The sequence below is a fragment of the Pagrus pagrus genome (genome assembly GCF_965226575.1).
Source record: "Pagrus pagrus genome assembly, chromosome: 12".
NCBI classification, from domain to species: Eukaryota; Metazoa; Chordata; class Actinopteri; order Spariformes; family Sparidae; genus Pagrus; species Pagrus pagrus.
In genome coordinates this window covers 13,599,940-13,625,312 of record NC_140196.1, presented here as the reverse complement: position 1 = coordinate 13,625,312, position 25,373 = coordinate 13,599,940, and the positions used below count along the sequence as shown (strand labels likewise).

General features: G+C 40.5%; 1 protein-coding gene across 1 annotated transcript in view; it reads right to left on the bottom strand.

Annotated features, from left to right (window-relative positions):
- b4galt2 (UDP-Gal:betaGlcNAc beta 1,4- galactosyltransferase, polypeptide 2) overlaps positions 1–25,373 on the bottom strand; it is a 173,527-nt gene that overhangs the window by 37,794 nt on the left and 110,360 nt on the right. The window contains exon 5 of the mRNA XM_084369625.1: positions 1,357–1,544. Within this exon, the coding sequence (XP_084225751.1) occupies positions 1,357–1,544 (188 nt within the window). The remainder of the gene's footprint in view (positions 1–1,356; positions 1,545–25,373) is intronic.

Genomic DNA, 25,373 nt, shown 5'->3' with positions numbered 1-25,373 from the left:
GGATTCCTCTGTTTTTTCCTCCACCTCCACAAAGAAGTCTAAGGTTCATGATGCTGACTATTATAGGAAGTCTCTGTTTTGTGACTCATTGTTGGATTTTTATCTCTTCGTCTCTGTAAAGTCCTTGAAACTTCTTGGTTATAAATGATTCTCCACAAACAGAAATGACAGCCAAGGCGACTGACATTTGCTGCTGAATACACACAAATCATTTTAGGATTATTCTAAAATTAGGCGATTGACTCCTTTCCCATCGTCAGTAGACAAGCTGTCTTTATGTTGCTGTTTTTTGTTTCTGGTGTGTCATGTTCAAGGTCAAACTGGTCAAACATCATCACACTGCACCCAGACGACGTTAACACTTGTTCTAAAAAGTCTTAATCCACAACACTGAATTAGACACATCGTTTTTTCCAGAGCTGGAGATGGAAGTAGCGAAGGGGTGAGACATCTGGCTTCCTTCGCATCTCTAGTGAGAGTTGTGCATTTACAGTACTGATCGGATGCTTTTATATATTTTACTTTCCTTAAGTCTCTCTTTAAAACTCAATGCTGACTGAATGATGCTCGGAAAAACTATTTTTTACACGCAAATAGGTCATCACATCTTGCTGGAAAAAGGGGAAAAATGAACGCGTCCACCTGGGTCATTGACACCGTAATGAATACAGATTGTACCCTTTCCCACTGGAAACAGAAACCAGATGTCAGCAGGTGTAAGTGGGTTGTTTTTCCAGTATGAAACGGGTATATGTCTTGTGGTGGACAACAAACTGTCTCGGATTTTCATTAGTGAATTTAACAGCAACAATGGCATCAACAAAGTCATTGTCTCGATTGTATAAAATATGAAAAGAAAAACACACACAAAGGTTTCTTCATGCTGCACAAACAGTAGCTGCAGCAGTGTGCTCTCTACAGGCTGGGCCTAATCAGGATCTTTTCACAAGGCTGTAGTCTAGACTTGTTAGTTACACTTTGTGTCATGTGCTCTTGTTAGGACTACTGAAGTATGACCAAATAAAAATTGGCAGCATTGAACTGTGGTGTAATGTTATGCTAATTTGGGCTTCAGACAAGGATTTCAAAGTATAATGAGATTTAGTCAAATTAAGTACTGTGAATTGTCTGTCACAACAAAGACTGTGGGCCTTCTCAATACTAGGCAGCAGACTGCATATTTAAATTCTACATATTTTACAAAAGAGATTTTGGCAAAGACAATAACCTATATTGCATTCAAATGGGCTGAGGTCTTCCTCAGCTTCAAGACTCATCGAGGTAAATGCTAGCAGAACTGGTGCTTAGAGGTCAGGCACCATGTTCGCTCATCAGTGTTGGAATCCATCACCTCACCTGAAGCCAAACTTGTCCATGGCGATGGCGAAGTGTCTCGGCTGGTCGTAGCAGTGGTAAAGGTTGCGGTCGTCCATCGGGATCAGGTCCACGTCGCTGAAGATGAAGCAGTCGTACTCTGCGTCCTTCAGAGCCTCCGTGTAGCCGACGTTCAACAACTTGGCACGGTTGAAAGTGTCCTCACCCAACTGCAAGAAAACACACAAGAAAGATCATTATTTCATTGTTCACATACAGTACAGATGAGGAGGGCAGATAATGTGGCTTCATCAGCTGTTAACTGCTTAAAAGGCTCTGAGTGAAAACAGAACATTGAGTCATCTGAACACAATCAGGATGTGTGATATTAATAACATTTTTAATTAACGAGATGACAGATACCGTAACTCTGCGTCTATAATGTAAAACACGAGCCCTTAAACTGTGATAGCCTTTGTTAGGTTAAATAAAGACTAATACAAGAGTTAAACAGAGCATTAAAAAGACACTGCATGAACAAGAATCAATAATGCCATTACTGTTATATGAAACATGCTATTTTCAGCATACTTCAGTACTGTAAAATGGTAAGTCGGTTAGAGCGCTGCAGCAGCCAACTGCAAATAGGGCTTTTACATTTTCATGTATGGTAACAACCACGTTCAACTGCTACAGGCTCTGCTACCATAAACACAGAGAGAATGAGTCATAACGAGCCAAATGAGGTCGGACTCACATCAGAGGTGTTTTTTCTGTACTAATCCAGAAAGAACTGGTGTGTTCTTGACCCCAAGAACAGTTTTAACTCATTTCCTCTTGATCAGGAAAGCAAAATATGGATCATACACCTTATGTGAGCTTTTTTCAGTCAATCATGCTCGGTGTAGGCTCTGATGATGAATGCGATTCGTTAGCATGACTGTCGCTGCTCTACATTCATCTGAAACAAGTTGGAGGTGGTGCTTGGTCTTTCTCGCTAGCCCAGTTATTTACTTTAAATATGTGTTCTGTAAAGTTACTTATTTACTCCTACGCACAAATTATAATTTCCCCCAAAATATGATAATTTCAAGCCTATGGTGTGATAGTTTAACCAGCTAACAATCAAGTTATTTGGTTAGTCGGCTGCCCAGTGAGTAGTTCCCTATGTGGCTAGCAAAAACAGCTAACTCATGGGGCTATGTTTGGACTCACATGCAAGCATTTGAAATGATTGTTTAATTTTCCATATATTGAAAAAGGTTTCGAAGGGGCTGCTTGCCTTGATATGTGTTTTGCTGGAGTCATGTTTCTCAGAACTCAATAACAAAGAGGTCAAGCGCAAAGTTAGCATGAGCCGTAGTGAGAATGGCCACAATTATAGAAATGTCATATTTATTTTTAATTTTGAGCACTATTTTTTTTTTTTTTTTACCATTTAGGGGTTTATCTCTGTTTGATGCTACATTTAAAACAAAAAGCAATAAATGTTCTTTATTAGGCTACTGCAAATTGATAGTTTGCTAGCTAGCTAACGAAACAGCTAGGCAGATCGTTATGCAGCTCGTCAAAATAGCTAATACAATAGGTTAATTTGTGTTTAACTATTTTTGGACTCCGTGAAGCCATGTAGCCATGTACTGCAGTGAAATACATGGCGCAGGTTCTCTGCATGGCTCAGGTTCAACACGTTTGGCTTGGATAAATGCGTTCTTGCCAAGTTGCACGGCAGTGTAAGATAGTCGAGGTTAGTATATGTGACAGTTATAAATTTAATAATGTACAAGGTACTTTTAGTCTCTTTCTGCAGAGCACTTGTGCAACAGCTTTGCTTGGTAAACCCCAAGTCCTTGACAAGCTGCAGGGAGGTCAGTGAGCAAGAAGTGAAGCTACCGTGCAACCTGACACTCTTTGGCAGATACTTTTCTGACGCACGTTGACAGTCCGTCCTCTTTGAACATTCCCTGAATCTATTTTCATAACAAGTGCTTTGAAAAAAAGCCCAGGAAGTGGATAGAAAGACAGAGATGTGCCGTCCAGCAGGGAGATAAAAATTCAAACTCTTTGTACTGTCAGTACCTGGTACATGCATTAACAGACTGAGTCATCAGGACGATTTCCCCTCAGGAAGCGCTTTTATTCACTTACTGTACAAGTTCTCCATTTACTTTAGCACAAATGGCCTCATGTCCCTGAGCAAGTTCTACTTGGGTGAGCGACTTCATCTGCTCATTTTATAGAAAGCTGCAGCGGTATATAAAATACTGAATTTAGTTAGAGGTGGAATGGAAGTAAAACCTACGCATTAGAGCTGAGACGATTAGACGACCAGTTAAACTTTTGTTATATATTTTGTTGAGTTGTGTATTTACATTATCACAAATGTTTCCAAAAAGAAGCTGGCGAATCGATCGAAATGTGATGCGAATAAAACCGCCTGGTTGCTTAAGAATGAAGACAACAACTCCCATGATCCCACACTACCCTCAGGACAGGACAGCATATGCCATAACCGTATCGTGAGCTACAAATATAGCGTTTTGAGTTTTCATGATTGTAATGTAGACTTTCATGCAAATCTACTGAGTGCTGTGCAGTTAAGTCCTTATGCAAAACCTCTAAAATATGAGGAGCCCCACATGATTACATTTGTTTATGTAAATGAGCCTGGGTCCCCCTGTGAAGCCTCATTCCTCCTATCATAAAAAAAGTATGTCCCTGTCGGATGAATGTCTCAGTATCTACAGTATGTAGCAGAACAATGAACCGCTGTTACAAATTTGCTGCAGTCACGTACTCCTCGGCCATTCGGGAAAACCACCCACTTTTGACAGCACAGAAAATCTCCGAGATGATTAATGCACCTGCTGCTTGTCATTACTTCTGTTCAGGATACACTTCTTTCTTTTTCTGGGAGGTACACTGGCTCCCGTACTGGTGCATTATCAGTTCGGACCGACCGTGAATCAAGTACAATGCGTAATCCCCCCCGTAAGCCCACTAATACCTGAGATTTGAGAGCATAATCCCCTGTGCAGGTAACAAGTAAATCTATTGTCACAAATCCACTGGGGCTCCGAATATCAGCTAAAGTGGTCTTCTGTCTGTTTTTGAATAACAGTTGGTTCAATAGGTTGGAACAACATCATATGAGGTTATGAGAGCAAAATATGACTGATGTTAGCCCAGAAACTAAGGAAAGCAAGATGAGCATCTGATATTTCAGAAGAAAAAAAGGGTATTAAATCTTTAAAAACAATAGTATTTAATATAAGTTGGAGAGTATTCAGTGATTCTTGGGAAAAAATGTTCTAAAATAAACAGATGAGTTTTATAGGATTAATTGTCTGCACTCTAACTGCTACAAAGTGTCAAAAAAGTTACGTAAATCATTTTGATATTTGATAATAGAAATAAAATGTTTAAAATGAAAAGCTTAAAAGTTGAAATTTTCAAAATGTTTCACTATAATTTTTCAGTGTTTTGTCAACACTGAACCATGTGGTCAGCTAAAACTTTGAGGTCCCCTGCCGCTTCTCTGAGTTTGACACAAAATATATCTTCAATAGCCGACAGCAGCGAGCCTAATTGGCCATCGTCTAACAAGGATTTAGCGGCAAATGTTTCTGGGCCTCCTGATAATCGATATCTGGCCACAGCTTTCTTTTTCTTTTGCCTGCTTTTGTTTACAGTTCAATTAGCAACTTGAATCAAACACCACAGAACAACACCATGCACCTGCGCAAAATACACTTTCTTCTACAGAGCAGTGAGCCCTCACGTCACAGTCATAGTGCTGCAAATCTACACTTTGCTGGAGGAGCGTTAATAAACTCAGTAGAGTCAGGAGCACAAACGGAGCTCAGTAGTCCGCTATCGTTCCTGTAGTCCTCCTATTCGTGAGTGCATATTAGCCTTAAATTGTAATACACGTGTGCCAAGCAGGGCCGCATCGCCACAGTTTTCACAGGGTGTGAGATTGACAGCTCGCATTTCCCCAAAACGCTGTAGTTGAATGAACTAATGGCCAAACAACCACAAAAGTTGTCTTTGTAACTATTGTTATGTAACTGCCCCTAGATCTACAGAGCCAATATACCTTCACAAAAACCAAGTCCCTCTTTTTGTGCTCCTAACCTCATTAAGCATCACTCAGTCATTGTATATTATTTTAATAAGACATCTGTGTGCGATACCTCGCAGCATCTCGGCTTTATGGCGCCCTACATCTTTCCCAATCACTTCCTGCCATGAGCGATTCACATCACTTGCAGGATATGAGGTAAACTGACACCCATTATCGGACAGGCCTTTTAAAAAGTGCGTGTATACAAAGGCAATGGGATTTATAGATACAGTGGTTTGCAGGCATTCGAGTGTGTGGGTCGGTGTACTCAATTTTCAACCATTGCATTTCAAATTTAAATCTACAAAATGCAACACTTTCTATCTCACAGTATGTACTGGCGAGAGGCCATATAGCGGAGGATGGTGCAGTGTTCTTCTGTGTTCGGACCAGTCCATCTCCCACCATGCCATTGTTGAGTTTTTCCTCAATATTGGTTGTTGTATTTTGTTGACACAGTGTTTTTCTGTGGACTCGCTGCATTTTCCCCCGCTGCCGGCTGAATTTTGCACTTTCCATTTTCTCTCTCCAGCTTTAGGGCTGTTGTTTCCTGACCAAAAAACCCGTACCCATTTTTTCTCACCCACAATGCACTGTACAGAACTGCTCAGCCACAATTTGCCTACAGAGACCCACAGGGGACGGCAAAACCATTCACGTGTAAACATTTGACAAATCAACAAATTACATGTTGACAGGGTGAAAATGCAGAAATGGGACTCCAATTTAGCAGAGGGCGATTTTTAAGCTCCGCATTTGCATTTTCACGGGAATCTTTTAGCTTTCAAGGACGTTTCTGCTCCATTAATTTTTGATCAGGCTGTAAATAGTACAGTGTGAATGTGCATGTGAATTTGTACTCTCAAACTTGAGTATAAATGAGTTTACTGATAAGTGTGACAAGTATGTGTGTGTCACAAATGGTTTCTTTGAGTTATATCTCTGCCTGTTCCAGCTGAAAGCACCTCAACCCTCAATTGACTGGACTGAGCTTCACAGGCCTTTACTTTTCATCTGCAACTTGTCCACATTTGTCACATAGTATTGTAACTCCTTAAACCAAACAGGTCCTCGTCACAATGATGGAAATCGCTTTGCAAGCTACCTCGCACTGCACTGCACTGCACTGCACTCTTTAAATTAAGTGCTAGCTGGGACTGTTTGAAAACAGACAATGCCTCCAAACTTTTATTTGTTCATTGTGTCATAATTGGCATCTACATAACAGAATCATTATCATTATGATGCTGCTTAATTTAAATTTTTATATTTTGTTGCTGGAAGATTAGCGACCACTTCACGAAAGCTCAACAAGTTGTAAACACAACACTGGCTAGATCAAGATTTAAGTCGATATGGAGTGTGACAAAAAGTGACAGTACATATTCACCAGACATCCAGCAACATTATCATTCACTTGGAGTCATGCTTCAAGCTATTTGAGGACGTTAAGTCCAATGTTCACTCTCCTTTTAGCTCTGACTTGGTCAACATCAGCTCTCGAGGGAAATATCTGTCTCTTTGGCTGCTAAATCCTGGGCTTTGTTCACCATCTAGTCACAAACATCATTGTTTGCTGTTTGGTGCTGGGCAAATATTGTGGAGTGAGTTTATCAGAGCTTTTATGCTGAAGACTGCCATACCAAAACATTGGCTGAAAGACACAAAAAAAAAATGCTCCTTAGAGCTGAGGGGAAGTGCAGGGTGAGCCACTACCATTGACATCTTTCACATTACACATGTTCATATTAAATACTGATTAAAGCAGCTTTTAAAAGAAATAGGTTCAGATACGTGAGATAAAAGACAAACTTTTTGCACCAGCAAATATGACCGATTCCCAAGACATCACAGGCGGTTGATAACTGGAATTAAGTGCAGGCAGCAGCTGGGAAAGGAGCCGTCTGACTGGAAAACCGCTGGGGTGAATCACTGGCTTGGCTAGAAGAAATACGGGTGGGGTAATTGAATGGAGAGCACTCATCATCTGCCATCAAGGTGTCCAGTTGCTCCAGTGGAGCAGCTCAATGACTGACAGCAGGAAACTGTGGCTGCAACGCTCCCTGTTGTGGTTGCTGGCAGCTCCCCGTAATGTGTTCAACAGCGTGCACGAGGCAGGGCACCACTGAGAGAAACGTGGGATTTGGGAGCGAGAACTGGGCCATCTGGAGCTGCTTATCAACTTCAGGGGAATCGATAATTAAGCATCTCAACGAGCCTGAAGATAAAACTGACTATGTGAAAAAAAACAAAAAAAAAACTGCCATCAGAATTTCAGAGTTCTTGTGAAATATTCATGACACCAATGTCTCAGCTGTCTTGAAGGCTCAATGTGCTCTTTCAGACTTTTTTCAAAACCTTTTTGAAAGTGACTTTTTCAAAAAGGTTTCCTGAGTGTTAGAAATCCCCCTGCACACACCTGTCGAATGTGATGGAAAGTCACTTTCACGGCAAAGCAAAGATGTGTAAATTGTGGTTGCAGTGTTTGGAAACGCTGTTGCTCACCTGCGCTCAGGGAACAAACAGGCATGAATCTGAAACACCTCCTTCCAACAATCTCACTGCTACTTCAAAGAAGCAGGGGAAAATTAGAAAAGTGAAACTCACTACCAAATCACTACAAGGTTTGTAGGTATATCCAGGTACATCCACAAGTCAAGGGAAACGGGACTTGGCAGATCCTTGAAGGTGTTTTGTCTCAAAAGGTTTCTTCAGTTTTGAGTGACTGGTGGGGAGTCATTTAACCTCTGAATCCTGCTCAAGAAGCATCCTGAGGGCTTCAGGATAAAACGTCTTCAAGGACCCAAAGTAAGTCCAGCTGCCCTTGAATTTGCGCTTCTAGATATAACAAGCTCTGGGTCATTTTTGAAAAATAAATTTTCCAAGGGAAACAATTTGAACCTCATGTCCTTTAGCCTTGCTAGAAAGAGCGCGGGGACTCGGTGGAAGGTCACATTAATCACCAAAACCACCCACACTAAAGCTACTTTATCTCAGGTGGGGTGGGAGACTCTACCTGAGAGGTCTCCACTCTCATCCAGCATTCAAACAGTCATTTATCATGCCCTCGTTGACCTAACCTTGTCGCTGCCATCACAAGTGGTATTTTGTTAAAAAGTTAAAGTTTGTGAGTTTCAGGAGACGAACAGCCTTCATCAACGAGTGATCGAAGCGCTGCATCTTTGAGCTTAATTGTTATTTTTTTATCTGTACCCTGGAGGATGACAAGTCATATACTGTATGTGTAAGTCAACTAATAACACCGAGATGATGCAGATTTATTCATTAAATGAACTCATCTGGAAAATCTAATTTTTTACTTTTCTGTTAAGGAGAAGATGGAGCCACAATATGGAAACATCTCCATCAGTAAGTACAAACAGATTGTCCTGCACAATGAGCTCACCAAGTTTCTCTCGTGTGTTGCAATGGCAATAAAGTAAACTAAACTTAATTAATTTATATTATTCTAAAGTATCACATTTTAAATTCTGTGCAACCCTCTCTGACTATAATCACCTGCCCCGCAGGCATTTACTGCAGCTGTGGTGCAGCATATTGTTATGTAACAAGAGAAGAATGACACTGTAAATGACGACCGGGACATAATACATAATGCATAATGTTGTTATATCACAACCAATTTTAGATTTTTTAGACTGAAACTATTGATATTAGAGTATTTTAAAAAGTCGGATGAGGATAAATTAGTAGTTTTTATTTCTTTTTAAATTAAAAGAAAAAAAAACATAATAATGATGTTTTTTACATGTTTTGGGGCATTTTATGAGTTTATTAGTGAGTTGACAGGGAAGAAATGACAGACAGCGAGAGGGGTGTTGGGATGGGGAGCCACGACACAACAAACTTCCCCAGTTGGAGTCAACTTGGAGCTTTTAATCACATAACGTGACGTACATCTACAACATCTGATCAAACTCTGTGCTGATAAGGATCATATGATATGATCGAAAGGTCCAGTAAAACCACTTTGATGGACTTTGAGGTAAGATCGGTCTGTCATCTACCACGAACACATTTTTTTTTCTTTTCATTTCTGCCCTGAAGTTTCTTGGGATCTCTCAGCAGACGCGTCACGTATCAGCTGGGCTCTAATTCAAACACTTTGGATCCAAACTTAAATCAATATAGAGTCAAATTATGGAGTCAAATTAAGAGGTGGGATGATTAGTTTCTCTAATTGTCCCACTTCTTATCTTGTTTCTAATTAGTCTCCCTCGGTGCTAAAAAACAAAGGAAGAAATCAAGGAAATATACAGAAATTTGCTGCATCCAAATACTTGTTTCAAACTTTGCTCACATCTTTCATCCTCACTTCTTCTTTGACTTCTCCTTGACTCCCGATGTCTGAGGTAAATCTTCTCCCACCTCCCCTCCCCTCCTCCCTGCACTTCCTGCTCTCATGTCAGCACTTACATTTATTTTCTCTGCGCTCCTCTCCTGCTTCTTGCTCTTTCCGTCCGTGGCTGTGTTTCCCCGGTGTCTGTGCAGTAATCTGGTCAGTGTCAGTCTCCTCTCTCTCTACATGCCCTCTGAAAACCAATTAACCCTATCAGCCATATCTGAGTATCACCAGATAAATCCATTGATGCTCCCTCTGTGACTGTGTGTGAGCATGTGTGTGTGTGACGGATACCAACATATAACCGTCTCCTACGTAGGGTCACCATACACATTCACAACACACCTGGTCCGTTGCCATGGAGATGGATTAAGGCCCTGCCACTGCCCTGGCCTGAATGATTGTCACCAAATAGCTAGTGTGTGTGTGTTTGACTATAGTGCGTGTGTCCGTGCACAATTTCTAAGTGTCTGTGTGAGTGTGCAACAGGATTTATCAGTCTCCTGCAGATAGACGGAGGCGGGGCCTCTCAACCTATCAATCGGCCGGTCAGTCAGTGCAGGAAATGAGAGACCACAGAAGAGGCGGAGAGATTTCACCTTATCTCACTTAACGGAGATTGAGCTGAATGCGTGCAAGTGTGTGCGTGGCTTCCTGTGTGTGCATATGTGTTCGGATGCAAAAGGAAAACCGACATCCGCAAAACAGCGACTGTCCAATCATAGTTGAGCAACTGTAGCTATCAATGTCGACCTTTTGATTTCTCTTTCTTAATAAAAAGATATACATTTGCAAAGCTAATTAAATGAGGCAAATTCAACTTAGATTAACGATATTTTATGATTTTGGAGGGGTCTGTGTGCGCTCCTCCATCAACAAAAGCCATGCAAACTGCAGTCTCTTTCAACAACAGGTGCTGAAATGTGGTGTTCAGACCCCCTTTGTGCTTATTTAGTATGCAACAATTTTTACATGACGGAGCAGCTTTGAGGCTTCCTCTTTAGTGTGAGATGTGTTCGGGCAGCGTGACAGCTACCAACCCTGCAGTAGTTTAATTAGCCAGCGAGCTAAAATCCGCTAGCTGCTGTCAGTTCAGCTGCCAATATCAACCGTCCCCCATTAAGAAACGAGAGGCTTCTTTCGACTTCTGTCTGCAAAGGAAGGACCTGTTCATTCAAAAAATGAATGCAAATATCAAGGGATAAATCTGCCACAGCCATTGTTTGTAAACTGCATATTTGCTGTGCAAGAAGGTAAAGTTTGACACGCATAGCAACGGTAACTGCAAGAAAAGCACATGATTAAGACAAGTAGAAAGAGAGTGATTGCGTTCATCAGAGCCTGTGTGACTGTTTGTGACTAAATGCACTCGGCCACACGTTCTTAATAAAAGATGATGATCCCTTCATTCCACAGCCACCTGGGAAACAGGAGGCTCATCAAAGCTTGATTAGACGCTGCAGTCAACCATGCACACACAAACACCCACAAACACAAACACGCGCCAGGCTATGTATATCTAATTCATAACCTTACAGTCTTCAATCATATTCGCAGCAGTGTGTTTCCTGCTTTATGAGAGCTTGGCACAGACCACAAAGAGTGAGGAGGGAAGAGCGTGACAGAGCTGGCGTGGGGCCAGAATAACTAATTTGCTGTAATGACTTTCTGGCAGTCCGGACGCAGAGGAGCTCCCAAATAAAGCGGAAGGCCGGGCCACGACGGGCAATTCAATTACCATCTTCCTGCTCAGCGTAGTCGATAGACGAAGATCAGGGCAACATCAACACAACAGCCGGTGATGATATGCTACTCGGCCACACGGCAACGATGAAGACAGTCATTTGTTCTGAGTAAATAAGTACAGGCCAGCACTCCAATATAAACTGCAGTCTAACTTTTGTTTTATTGCAGGGGTCTGGACCGGAGACGTCCGTATGGAAATAAAAACTGTGCACAATGTTCTTTTTCTATTTCAGCGTTATTGTGTGGAGGGTTCGGTGCTGAATTAAAATAATGTTGGAAGAGAACATTTAATAAGAAATGTAAAAGGAGTGAGAGAAATCACAATTATTCCGCCCTCTATATGATACACTGATTCTTAAAAGTTCGCTTGAAAGGCCAAATGGTCTCAGGAGAAAAAAGCTGAAATAACACTGGAAATTAAAATTGCAGCGCACAGTACGATTTACTGGGCTGCTCTAATTCACACAGACAGCTCGGAAAACAAGACAAAAAAAATGCATTCACAATCGATTTCTCTCTGTTTTAAGGCCGCGACCCAAAAATGTTCAGCAAAGAAAAAGTCATTTACGTTCTCAACACAATTTCTTATTTCCTACTGTCAACAGAATTCCTAATAAAAGACCAGTGAAAACCATCCAGATCATCAGTGACAGTGATGAGTTAAGCTGCCTCGCAGAGCAAAAAGGACACTAAAGACAACAGCCACCACAGCCACATGCTGTCCGCCCTGCTGCCGTCTCCGCTGACATACCGGCAGACTACAGAGCAGCTTCTTTCCTCAGGCTGTCACACTTCACCACAAGAAAAAAGACATCAACCAACATTATGTTGTACAACCCTGTGTAGTCTTAGATTCTGGATATCGTTATATTGTGATATGGCAGTGTTGTTTTTTCCAGGTTTTAATGTCATTTCCTGAACTTACCAGACTGTTCTACTTGTTCTTATACTTGTAGTCATTATATCCACATTACTGCAAAACTATATCAAGGCATTTGCTCAAAAGTAATGTGATACTTGATTTTGTCGCCCAGTTTTAACATTTATGAAGTGCTTTTGAGAAGATTTCAAAATATCAAAAGATATATACCACGTATTGCAACATAGACTAAATATATTGCCATATTATTTTAAGGACATATCGCCCAGCCTTAATAACTAATGTAGGAAACTTGTTTCTTGTATTAAGTCTGCCAATGTGACCAATGTCACAAATTAACTGCTGAGGACTGCTTTGTAGCTATATTGGATTTTTTTACAGTCTGATTTATGAAGAAATGTAATGACATACTTCTGTGTCAGATATTCAATTTGGCATATTAGCCATACATATTTGTTTTTAAATTAAGTTTTATTTATATATATATTTTTTAAATATTTTTTTTATATATATACATTTTTTATATTACATTTTATATTGCTATGTTAATATGTCTAGGTTGTTCTTTCTATTTAACTGTGTTGTCATTCGTCTGTGTGAAATGCTGCTGCTACACCTTAATTTCCCAGCTTGGGATCAATAAAGTATATCTATTCTATTCTATTCTATTCTATCTATTCTATTAGAATATGTGTTAATATATAAAATTACATAAATTATGAAACCCAAGACTTTTTTTGTCGCTGCACCACTATCAAATGTAGATACTCTAGGTGTCATTTTACTACTACCTGGTATCTTAAGAAATATCAATTGGATCTCTGCTCGACACTAAAATAATGTTCTAATAGTTGGTACAATTGCAACTTCTTTCTGACTGAACAATGCCATCTTTTCATGATACGACTGCACCGGCTTCGTTAGCATTAGCATCCCTCTATATGTAAGCTCATTTGAGCATGTCAGGTACCTCGAAGGCAGGATTTATGTTTGCTGCAGCTAAGTCAATTAGACAATAGGCTGCAAACCCAGACAACTTGTGCAAATCCAGAAAAAAGAAACTAAAGTATGTTGCAGAGACCCAGGCAGTAAACGATAAAGAGAGAGAGTACTGTGTGGCGTTGGACCAGAGAGTGACAAATCAGAGTACAGTCAGTTAGCAGCGCCCTGACATGACAGGAACAGTCAGAGAGTGAGAGAAGTGAGGTAGTGTCTACAGCTGAACCGGGTATATCAATGTGACAGCATAAGCCGAAGAGGAAGAGGGTCAGAAACAGAAAGAAAGACAGACAGAACAAAAGACTGACACACACAAATAAAGGGTGACGGTGAGAGAAAGAGCGGTAAACGAAAAAGATGATGATGATGATAATGACAGAGTAGCTGCCAAGAGAAATGACAGCAAAGGTTAGAGCTGCCCTGTAGGAGTTGGCCGGCGTGTGTCGCTCAGAGAAAAAGCAGACTCATGCAGAACACACACACACACACACACACAAACACACACATCACACATATGGTAGTTAAGAGCTGCCACCTGACATGCGTGGACTGCCATGCCAAAGGAGAGCAGCAGGGAGGTGAAGGGCAGGAAATCAAACCCACCTGACATGTTGACAAATTTAGGGCCAGATGGTTGCTGTGGCCTGTTGCTTTGACCTGCTGTGCCAGACCTGCACTCAGAGACATATGGGACTCTGGTTGTGACAAAGACAACTGTGATGCAGTAAAACACCAAAAGAGGGGCTCTCTCCAGAGGCCGAGGAGTCTCTCTCTCGCTCCCTTGTTCTCTCTCAGGCGTTGCAGCCGTGGCGTGCCTCATCACATCTAACCTCTCCAACAACAAGGGCACTCCGTACACACCGACTGTAACACTCCCAGCAGGAAACTATACTCGTGCAAACCACCTTTTATGCAGTGTTAGACATCAGGCTCCCAGCAGCACTGACTCATTTCCAACAAGATGTACTCGGAGTATGTTTTGATCGTCCTGTTCTTGTTTACTTTCAATTTGTGCTCCAACAAAGCTAAAAGCCAGAAATGAAATTAAAACAATGTTTCTGTTGTTTTTTTATAATGCTTGTCTGAGATAGAAAATGTGGCATATTAGAAAAGAGACAACGCCACAAAGCATTTTTTGAAGATATTGTGCCACTGCGACAGTGAAAATGTCCATTATAAGTTCCCTGACTTTTTGCGGTGACGGCATCAATCCTTTTGTTCTTATCTGGTAAATAATCCAAAACCCAGCAACATATAATTCAGTTTAATATGTGAAAGAGAAAACGAGCAAATCTGGAAAATTTGCTTCACAAAAATAGTGACTGAATTTCAGTTGTTGGGCTTAACAAGTAAACGCCTGAAGATGGTGAAGACGCACTCCTACAGCAGTTCCTCTGTCACTTCTCGCTCTTCGTTATGTGTGTTTTTACACTAAGTAGCTTGCTGGTCAGCAAAAACTTTGGAAATAAGCCACCAGGACCCTGATGAAGCCAAAACAAGTCTGTCTAATAAAGTTGATTTATAAACTAGAAGTGTTGCCGGAGTTGCTTTATAGACCGTTTCTCTTCTCCATGCACCTTGGAAGTAGGTGATGTCGTGCCAAAAGATCCCGACTCTGCAATCCCAGAAACTACATCCTCTCCTCTACACACCTGTATCCACAGCATGTAAGACTTGACCTTCTGTCCTACCACTGCATTTCCTCACCTGTAAAATACCTTATATACACCTGCGGCACAACAATTAGCCTCGGGATAAATAAAGTCCTATCTTATCTTGTATCACCTTAGTGGTTGATGAGAAAAATGGGTACATGTGTGAGGCTAATTTATTCATTACAAACCCCAGAAGCCATTTTATTGCATGATGATGTGCCTGAAACAGGCAGCACGAAGACATAACCTCCATCACTCCTGTGTCATTTCTCTCCTGCTGTGGCTTCTTTGTTACCTCTCCTGTTTTCATCTCCTCCTTATGCCAGGGAAGACACAGACATCCACACAGGAACAAGTAGACAAAGGCTGCATTACATGCTGCACGTCCCTCAGACCTACAGCTCGATACAGTCAGATGACTCATCCTTCCCCATTTCCCATCAGGACCAATATGGGACACCATCTGCCTCGGCCTAATAATGATACAGCCTTCTCCAATTTCCCTCACTTTAGATATTGCTCAGACGGTCTGGGTGTTCAGAGTGTGTTTGAATTTGATCTCGCTGGAAGGATCCTTAACCTTTCAATCATAGTGTACGGACTAAGACACAGAAAGATCACAAGCTAAGACGACACTCCGATGAGCCTTGTTGACTGCAGCACACATCTGTTTTCAGGAAACAAACTCGGATCAATCAGCTATTCAGTCGTTGTCCAGAATCCAATGGCTAACACAATAAGCACCTAGCTCAACTTTAAAGTTGATAGTGCATCAGTTCTAGCCTACCTGGCTGCTAGCTTGTTGTAGAGTTGTTGCCTGGGGGCAGTGGAAAAACATTAAAACACAACATTTAAACAGTATCACCTCATTAGGTTGGGATGGCAAACTTGTTGTCAAACAGCTCGGATTTGGTCTCTACCAATTCCCGACAAAATATCCAGCTCTGTAGCTGCTAAATGCTAGCTACTTTTCCTTGCTAGTCACTAAATTTCTTGTGAACTTTGTCTGTCCCTTTTTTTTGTCTTTTGCTATCTTTGTCTGTCACCATCTTCGTTTGTCACCATCTTCGTCTGTCACCATCTTTGTCTCTCGTTATCTTTGTCTTTCACCATCTTTGTCTGTTGCCACCTTTGTCCCTGGCTGTCTTTGTAACCATCTTTGTCTCTCGTTATCTTAGTCTGTCGCCTTCTTTGTCCGTCATCATCTTTGTCTCTCACTAACTTAGTCTGTCATCATCTTTGTCCCTCTCTATCTTTGTCACCATCTTTGTCTGTCGCCATCTTTGTCTCTCATCATCTTTGCCCCTCGCTATCTTTGTCTCTCGTTATCTCCATCACTATCTTTGTCTGTCATTATCTTAGTCTGTCGCCATCTTTGTCCGTCATCATCTTTGTCTCCCGCTAACTTAGTCTGTCACTATCTTTGCCACCATCTTTGTCTCTTGCTATCTTTGTCTGTTGCCACCATTGTCTGTGTGCTGTTTGGTGCTGAGAAAGAAAACCCTTTTGTTTATTTCTTTTTCTTTTTTTTTTCCACGGGAAACCTTTTGTTGATGGGAAGTTTGATGAGAGCAATGAGACCAAACAATGAAGTTGAGGGTGTTTACCAAAACAACACGCTGAAAGATGCTAAAATGCTCTGTAGAGCTCAGGAAGTCTCTTTTCACATTATTCATCATTGGATCCACTGTTGATAGAATAAATCATTCATTAGTACAGCCTCAAGCTAAGGACCCAACATGTTCCTCAATGGATTCCAACATGGAATTTGTAATTACGAGTTTTATAATTGATTACGTTTGTGTCATGGAGGGCTACCGCATTTCTCTACCCTGATCCTCTGAAGCAAGACTACATTTCCTGGACTGGCTCGGGGCTTCTTTCCACATGCATCTCAAACTTCTGTTGTGATTTTTACACAGTCCAATAATGAAAACTCATCCAGTGAGACGAAACCCTGTGAAGCAGGACGTTCTTCATTTTTGTCAGTCAGAGGACCTAACGTTAGAAACCTTGTCTCCCATCAAGAGTCGAGCTTTGGAGGTCTTTCATCGAAATATACTGTTACTGTTGTCAGAGAGGAGACTGACCTAACTGTGAGAAATCACAGTTAGGTCACTTTCTTTTTATTTCTTTCAATTTTTTTCTGATCATCTGTCTTCTTATATCCATCCTTCTTCCTTCCGCCCTTCTGTTGTCCCTTAATTCAGTCCTCCTTTTTCATTTTCTTCTTTCTTTCTTCTGGGCCTGGGTCGAAGCTAAAACGTTTCACGCCTTAAAATCTTTAATGATGGCGAGGCTTCATCACACAATTAGATTTTGTCCTCTGCTTCATTAGTTAGACGGCACATATTTGCATATCTTTTTCTACTCGCAGTCATTAACAGCATTGTCACTCGCCGCATTTTTCAATCTTAAAAAGAGCAAAACTGTTTGACATTCATGGATGCTTCCAAGCTAAAATCTGACAGCCAACTGATGACATATTTCAGAAACAATTAAGTTTTTTTTTTCTTTTTTTACTTGAAGCTAGTGCGAGTTGCAGCACTTCTTGACAATTGAATCAAGCTTACCTCAGCTGTTCTTGCCATCAGGAGAGTGTAGGGACAAGTATGAGGATATAATCAAAGCTGATGGCTGTCCAAGGAGGATTTATTAATTAGTCTGTTGGTGTGAGGGAAGGGGACGCATTGAGAGCCTGGGAGTTGTCAAGGGTTTTTGGTAACATGGCTGCAGTGTAATGCATTATGAATACCAATCAGCTCTAATTAAAATAATTCAAGTCATAGGAGCTGTCAGCAGCTTCTTCATATGTCTCTTCCTTCTTGCTTACGCTCTCTCTTATATCCAGTGATTAGAAAACTTTTACTTCAACTATCAGCACATCAGTGCATGCATATATACTCATCACGGGCAAAGAAACATAAATCACACTTTTAAAAAATGAACGTACAGAGGATGCACTCTGAAGACGTAGGCAGTATGATCTATTGGGATGTTAAAGCTGCTCCATATTATTCATAGTCATGGACAGCTAGGGTCAACAGCATGGCCGCTCTGGGAATGAAAGGTCTAAAAGCGTAACATCATAATAGATACATTTTACAGCCTTATGCTTAATCACTTCTAAGTGAATTACAGTATCTGCCATATGTAAACTTGATGTCTACGGAAGGCCAAGAGGGCCATAAACTTTGTGGGCATGGATCTGTAACCCTGACTATGTCTTAAGATATGGAGCGTGCATGATGGATGATAAGTTACATTAAATACACTGAATAGCTTCAGCTGAATAATCTGATCTGGTCAAAGTTGTGTTCCAGCAGCTGAGTGTACTTTCTTGGCTGCTACGCTAAATCTTTATAAATATTCAAGTTGCCTTTGTTCCAGTTGTTCATTTTATTTTCTAGTGTTCTGCAGATCTGCAAACTGTTCAAAGTTGTTTCAGTATTAGTGACAATAGAAATCACTCAGTTCTGTCACCAAAACCAACATTTAGTACTGTTTCTTAATCTTCTTAAATTAATGTTTTTCAACTGTTATTGCACCTGCCTGAACAAAACACAATTTAAAGATAACCAAATTCATTATTTAAACCAGAGCTAGCATCTCCGTTAGGCTGTACTGCTGTTATTTGAGCTACATGCTAATGTTAGCATGTTAACCTACTTACAGTTAGAGCCCGACCAATCTTTGGGGCCAATGTTGATACCAACATTAGGGTGTAAAAAATTCAGATATTGATTTATCAGCCAGTATACACACACTTTTTGCAGTAATCCAATCACACGTGGCAAAGATATGTAACTGTGGCAGGATTTTAAAATGAAAAAATAAATAAAAGCGCTTACATCAGAGGACAACATACCAATATATCTGTGAGGCCAACATTGGCTGATAATATGAGACAACCCATATAACGGTTGGGCTCTACTTACAATGACAGTGCAGCATGTTGATGTGTGAGTAGTTTGACAGGTGTCTGATCATAAACCACAGTATTGGACGAATTCAAAATCTTTTGGTATGACAGCGGTGCTGGATGAAAAGTGGAGGGATCACTGAAGTTTTAGTGATTCATCCTGAGGGGAACATAAATGTCTGAAACAAATTTCATGGCAATCCATCCAATAGATGTTGAGACATTTTAATAAAAGCCTCATGAGATGCTAGAGGAGAAGTGAGGGGATCACCACAATCACTTGGATTCATCTTCTGGGGAAAGTCCTTCCCCAATTCAGTGGAATTGAGATATTTCAGTCTAGACCAGAGTGGTGGACCAACCAACTATCTGACAAACCCACCATCCACTAAAAGCCCACCATCCACTAAAAGCCCACCATCCACTAAAAGCAAAATCAACAATCTAACCAGGTGGTCAGTGCTTCAAAGTCACTGGTGACAAAAAAATCAGTAAAAACATGTTTAGGTTTAACACCCAGCTGGACTGGTACCTGTATATACTGTTTATAAGTCACAACATCTCGATAGATTTTACTTTGGGTTTGGCTCTGCAGTGAAACTTTGTCTCAAAAAGAAAGCAGTCAGAGGAGAAAAATAATCTATTTTGATGTGCTTTGTACCGAATCGCAGGCCATAACCTTTGGCTCATAACTGGATGGAAGCATGTTGTTCTGTCATCCAATAAAGTAATATGCCCGCGGTGTGCCCTTGCCATAACTGAGCCCAGAGCTGAGATAGGAGACAGAGTGGAGATAAGGAGTTTTCAGACCGAGCACAGCGAGGATATAGCCCCATGGGGCACGTAAGCCCAGAATGTGGCCAGTCAGCTTAGTGCACAGCAGGAGTGGCGTGTGTTTGTGGTTAGATGTTTATGTGTTTTTGGGGTAATGTTGCAGTGAAAATAAAAAGATGGGTTCCATCATTACCAGTAACAACAAACCATAAACCACAACATCAAAACTCAGAAAAACAGAAAAAATACACAGGAAGCTGGTCCTGTTAATAAGCTTTGCAATTAAACTTACGATTTGTAGGATTTTCTCATAAATAATGCTGTGGAGGATGCTGTGACATTAACATGCCAAAAGCTTCATCAAACTACTGCAGAGGCTGGTTTCTGAAATAAAGCAATAATAAATAAAAAATAGTCTCCTGAATGATATAAACATCTTGGGATAATATAATTACGGCCCTGTTTGTTTGGCTTTCTGCTTTTTTTATCCGTTGGATATTTAGAAGGAGGTGTTTAAAAGCACTAGGTTCCAATTCTGTCTTTTTCCAAAATTGGCCAATAAGGAAACAAAGACGTGATTAGTTTTTGTTGCCTATCTGGATACAAAAAGCCTCCCCATGAGGCCATTTATAAAGCAGTTAATGTTTCAGCCCAACACTCCCACAAGTGTGATAGTATCTGCATCCCTTGGTTCAAAACAAATCCATCCATGTATTATTTTCAACATTTTTGAAATGTAAAGCTGTTTTCATCAGTGTTTCCACTCAAGTATATGTGGCGAGCTATTTTAGTGCTTTTACTTTCATTTTTGTATCTGTCCAAGAGAACGACACTGACCGCTATCGATTAACTTGTGGCCCTCACTCTACACCACCCTTCTACCCACATTCGCACACGTCCTGCAGAGAAACTCAGAGGGAGAGAGAGAAGCTGTCTGGTATTATGTCCCTCCTGTAAATACACCGATTGTGATGCAACCTCTCCTATTTCATTGAGGCCTACTTATGCTGTTGCTTCGTACAAGTCCGTAAGGGCACCAGCTAGTTGCCGTGTCAGTCGGTATCACGGTGGTTTCGATGTTTTGATAGCAGCTCAAATCCAAAACGCGAGGTGTGGTTTTTTTCTGGCGACTTTATAAAACATATTCAAAAACAGAACGGATGCATGCTGGGAGAGACAAACAGAAAGGCGAGCCAAGCCAGTGTGTGAGCGTTTAGGCAGAGAATTAAAGCAAGACTACGTCTGCAAACTTTTAAAGTGATTCTGAAAAAGATAGTTGATCTTTCAGTCTCATTATCAGCGGCCAAATATCGATTCTTTGCTGTTTATTTTTTCCTTAAGAATTACACACTTACACCTGGCTGAGTTTTGATCAGTCTAGCTGATCTGATCATACATAAATCGATCTGATCACAATGTGTTGAGAGTGTATTCACACCTTACTTCTCCTAATCAAGATAAGCCTCTCCACACACATATCCGGACAGGATGCAAAGTATAAATATACTCCAAAGTAGTAGTAGTAGTAAAGTAGTGTTTTGTTTTTTTTAATTAAAGCATAACAGCCCTAACAATCCCAGTTATCATGATGGTCTATCATTATGCGCGTTTCCTTGCAGATCCAGAAAAAACAAAACAAAACAAAAAAAACTTTTTCTATTATTAAGCTAATATACAGTATTTACGGAGTTATGTGCCGAGTGTGTTCAAGTCAAGTAATGAGTTGCAGGTTAAACCACCATAAACCGTTAAACAGATGTTCAATTGATGAAACAAAGAGAGGATCCTGTGAGTAAGATGAATATTGCTGGCAGCACGAAAAAACTTTCATTAAAGTAAAGCTGTTTAATTCATTATACTTCCCCCCTGAGCCTCTTTATGTTTTATACCTGACATAATGCTTGGAACTTATACTCGGGGAATACCTCTGGCATATATTAAGTCTCTACTGCTGCGACTTCAGAGACTGAAAACAACGATATCAACCCTTCCAGTTACTCAACACTTCTCCCATATCAACAAATTTATTTTCCCACATGTTCTTCCGCAACACTGAGCAGACATTTAAACTCACACATGACAGGGAGAATATTTTCTGATACATGTTTTAAGCTCTAGCAGACATCTGCCTCTGTCAGCAACAACAGTATTTGTATATAATAGGCTAACCAACATAATCCTCTCACTTCCTTAACATCTTGTATACATTAGAAGAAATGTACTTGCATTCAGATCTCTTTGAAGTACCTTAATGCACTTAATAAGTATGCAGACTCGCACTTCTCACATCAAAACACCCACCGCACTTTAAATTCAACACTTGCTAAGCAGTCGGCGCAACAGATTTTCCACTTTTCACATGCTCGGACGAAATTGACGTTTTTCTTCTTCCACCTTATATAATCAGCTCGTATCATCCGCCAATTTAGAGAGCAGCGATTTAATGGTGTAGATGATGGAAATCGACTTTTTATGATTGGCGGATGATCAAACAAGTGAGGATGAGAGAGAGGGAGCAGATTACGGGATTCGCGTGCCGTGAAATGCGAATAACCGATGGCTGTTACTTTAATCGGTAGGTTCATGAGATCATTTAGCCCTACTGATCACAGAATGTGGACCATATTTTCTCAAAGATGTGTTCACGCAGATGTTCAAGGATGGAAGCAGAAGGAGGGAAGCAACTCCTCGAAGACTTTCTGAAAGCTTGAAGACATTACAGAGGATAAAAGAAGCTCCGACAGCGGCTCAGCACTATCACACAGGAATAAAACCTATCCAAGTGACAGGGCAGTGATGCAGAGTCTGAAAGGAGTTTGTTCCAGGGTGTCAACATCTGTGACAAGAGGTCCAACTACCTGGCTCATTGTTTTAAATGTGTGAGAATACATTATCTAATTTCTTAAAATTTTAATGAGTTGTCGAGCCAATGTGTTAATGTCGTATAACATATATGAACCAGTATGTTTTTAGTGTTTTATAATATTACACATTACGATGCAGAATATTAGTGTTTGGTTCACGGCTTCACATCCGTTAAGTGCTTAAAGATTTGAAGAAAATATCGAATTGTGATTTTTCTGACCAATGCAGTGAAATCTGAGTTGTGATCATTTTCTATTAATTAAACTCTTTCTAGAAATAGCTGTGGGTCAGTGTTATATAAAGTACCAATGTGTTTTTTATCTGACTGTTGATAAAATAAATTTAAAAAAAAAAAAAAAAAAAAAAACTACTTTAGTTCTGATGAAGCAAGTACTCTGCAAAGTCACTAGTAAGTAAAGTTATCAAATAATGTAGTGAAGCTGAAAAAAAATGAAAATACTCAAGTAAAGTACCGCAAAAGTAAATACAGTACTTTAGTAGATATACTTAGTTACATTCCATCACTGCTGTGTGTTACGATTGTGTCTTTATTTCTGCAGTTGACACAGCCTGCTCTAAAACATCAATCAAATGCATATTAATAACTTAATCTTTAAATTATTTATGAGTGATGAACTTTTTTATTAATTTATTTTTTTTAATTTACATTCATACCATAATTTCATTGTATCGATGACCTCTCAATTCCATCCTGAATTGTGGAGTCTGTTTCAATATGAGCTCTATAAATTAACCATCGATCATCATTCTTCTGAAGTGAAATAGTGATGACAGAGATATCACCGCCAAGGACAGTTTACAGGTACATGTGGATGGATTACTGATATGGGCTCTATAAAAATCCACAGCTGTGAGTAATGGTCGCTGGCGCTGTTGGAGAAAGTGTGCCAACTTGTTGTAAATTATGTAAATCATATTCAAGAATGAGTCTCTAGTGGTGTCTAGTATAAAACCATCAGATTGTTCGGACCAACGTTTGACTGTCCGTGCATAAAAGAATATTTTCTAGTACTTCTGGCATGGTGACCATATAATCCCGCACACTGCTGGACACTTGTACATTTTTGGTCTTCATACAGCATGGTGCTGGTGTTGTTTGTGTAAAGACATTTTATCTGAAGAATATCTGAGGAGTGAAAACATCGTTAATAAAGAAATGTTCAACAGTGTTCAGGATTCTTTGTGTCTTTCAGCCTCGATTTGTTGATGCTTTCTGCTTTTCAGTTGGACTTTCTGGTGTTACCAACATTGTGACGGAGAAAAATAAAGATATGTGTTTCTACTGCAATTTGTTGGACTATCGTTTTAATGTTATGTTATAATTGCTACACTCGCCCAAGAGATACATGATCTAGATGTTGTGAGCTGTAGCATGAAAGGACAGAAGTATATTTTTCCAAACCCCTTTTTCTTGCATTTTCCAGTGATTCTACTCAGAACATATCCCAAAACTGTATCTTACGAGACAGAGTTTCTCAGACCTTAGATTTGTAACTTTTTTTTTTAAGTTTTGAAGGTGTACGCACACACACAAACACACACACACTCTCTCTGAAATATAATTACATAGGAACAAAATGCTCATCAGTTTCAATCGGTCCAGCGCTCGATGGCTTGATTACAAAGTCCATAATGACAGATTGATAATTCATGCCTAAAATCCAGCAGAGGCACATTATAATGTTCGAACAGAAAGACACTCAGAGGAGCTATACAGCGCCAAAAAACACACAAGCATAACAATCAGCACCCTCTCTGAGCGTCTGGAGACTAAACATTGTTATGAAAGACGTGCTTCTGTGATGGAAGATAACCAAAATAAGGATAACTTCATTGTCAAGACAAATACCAATTTAAACAGCACAAGGCCTGCAACAATGGACCTTATCTACTTTTCTTCTGGTGTAACATGAAAATATATGACGAAAAAAAAAACTTGAATGCACACTGGTTTGGTCACCATTGTTTTGAGAAAAAAGAAAAGAAAAACAGACGTGAGTTCAATCAACACCTTTCTGCTACCGTCTCAACAGAAAGTAATTACTGCAGTGCTGCTGTATTCTCTTGGACTCTGTTAAACCGCGCAGGTGTTCGTGTCATTGTGTCCACCCCCCTGCTGTCGACGGAATGAGGCATCCAGCATGCTGGCAGCAGTGTAGGTTGGTATGTGAGCTTCACCTTTACGCATGGAAAGATAATCAACCCACTGGAGTGTTTAATCTCAGATATGTCCGCTGAACCATAAACCACTTCGTACAGCCGCTCCATACAAGCACAGAGGCAGGGCTGGACATATTTCAGTCCTTGACAGGCGAGTGCATCTCCTCTGTCTCGGACCCATGTGTGCCGCCACTCCAAAGGGAGAGCTCCTCTCTCCTCCTTCTGATAAGATTCACTGTCCTGTAATGTTTTGTGTTTCAACTACGATTCCTCGTGAGATGATGGAATTGTTTCAGCTGGCTTTTATATTTGGCGTCCTGGAGGAGCGTTCAGTCAAGTGCCTCAGTTGGAGGTTGAACTCGGGCTGTCAGCACCAGTTTACCGACCCAGTGGTGGAGGCTGTGGTGGAGGAAAATATTATCCAAGCGAGGGAGAACAGAAAGCCTAGCTGGAGGTCTGAGGGAAATAAAGATCAAATAAAGGAGGTAGGGAAGGAGGAATTAATGGATGGGGAACATTTAGAGGACATTTAACCTCATGACTCCACA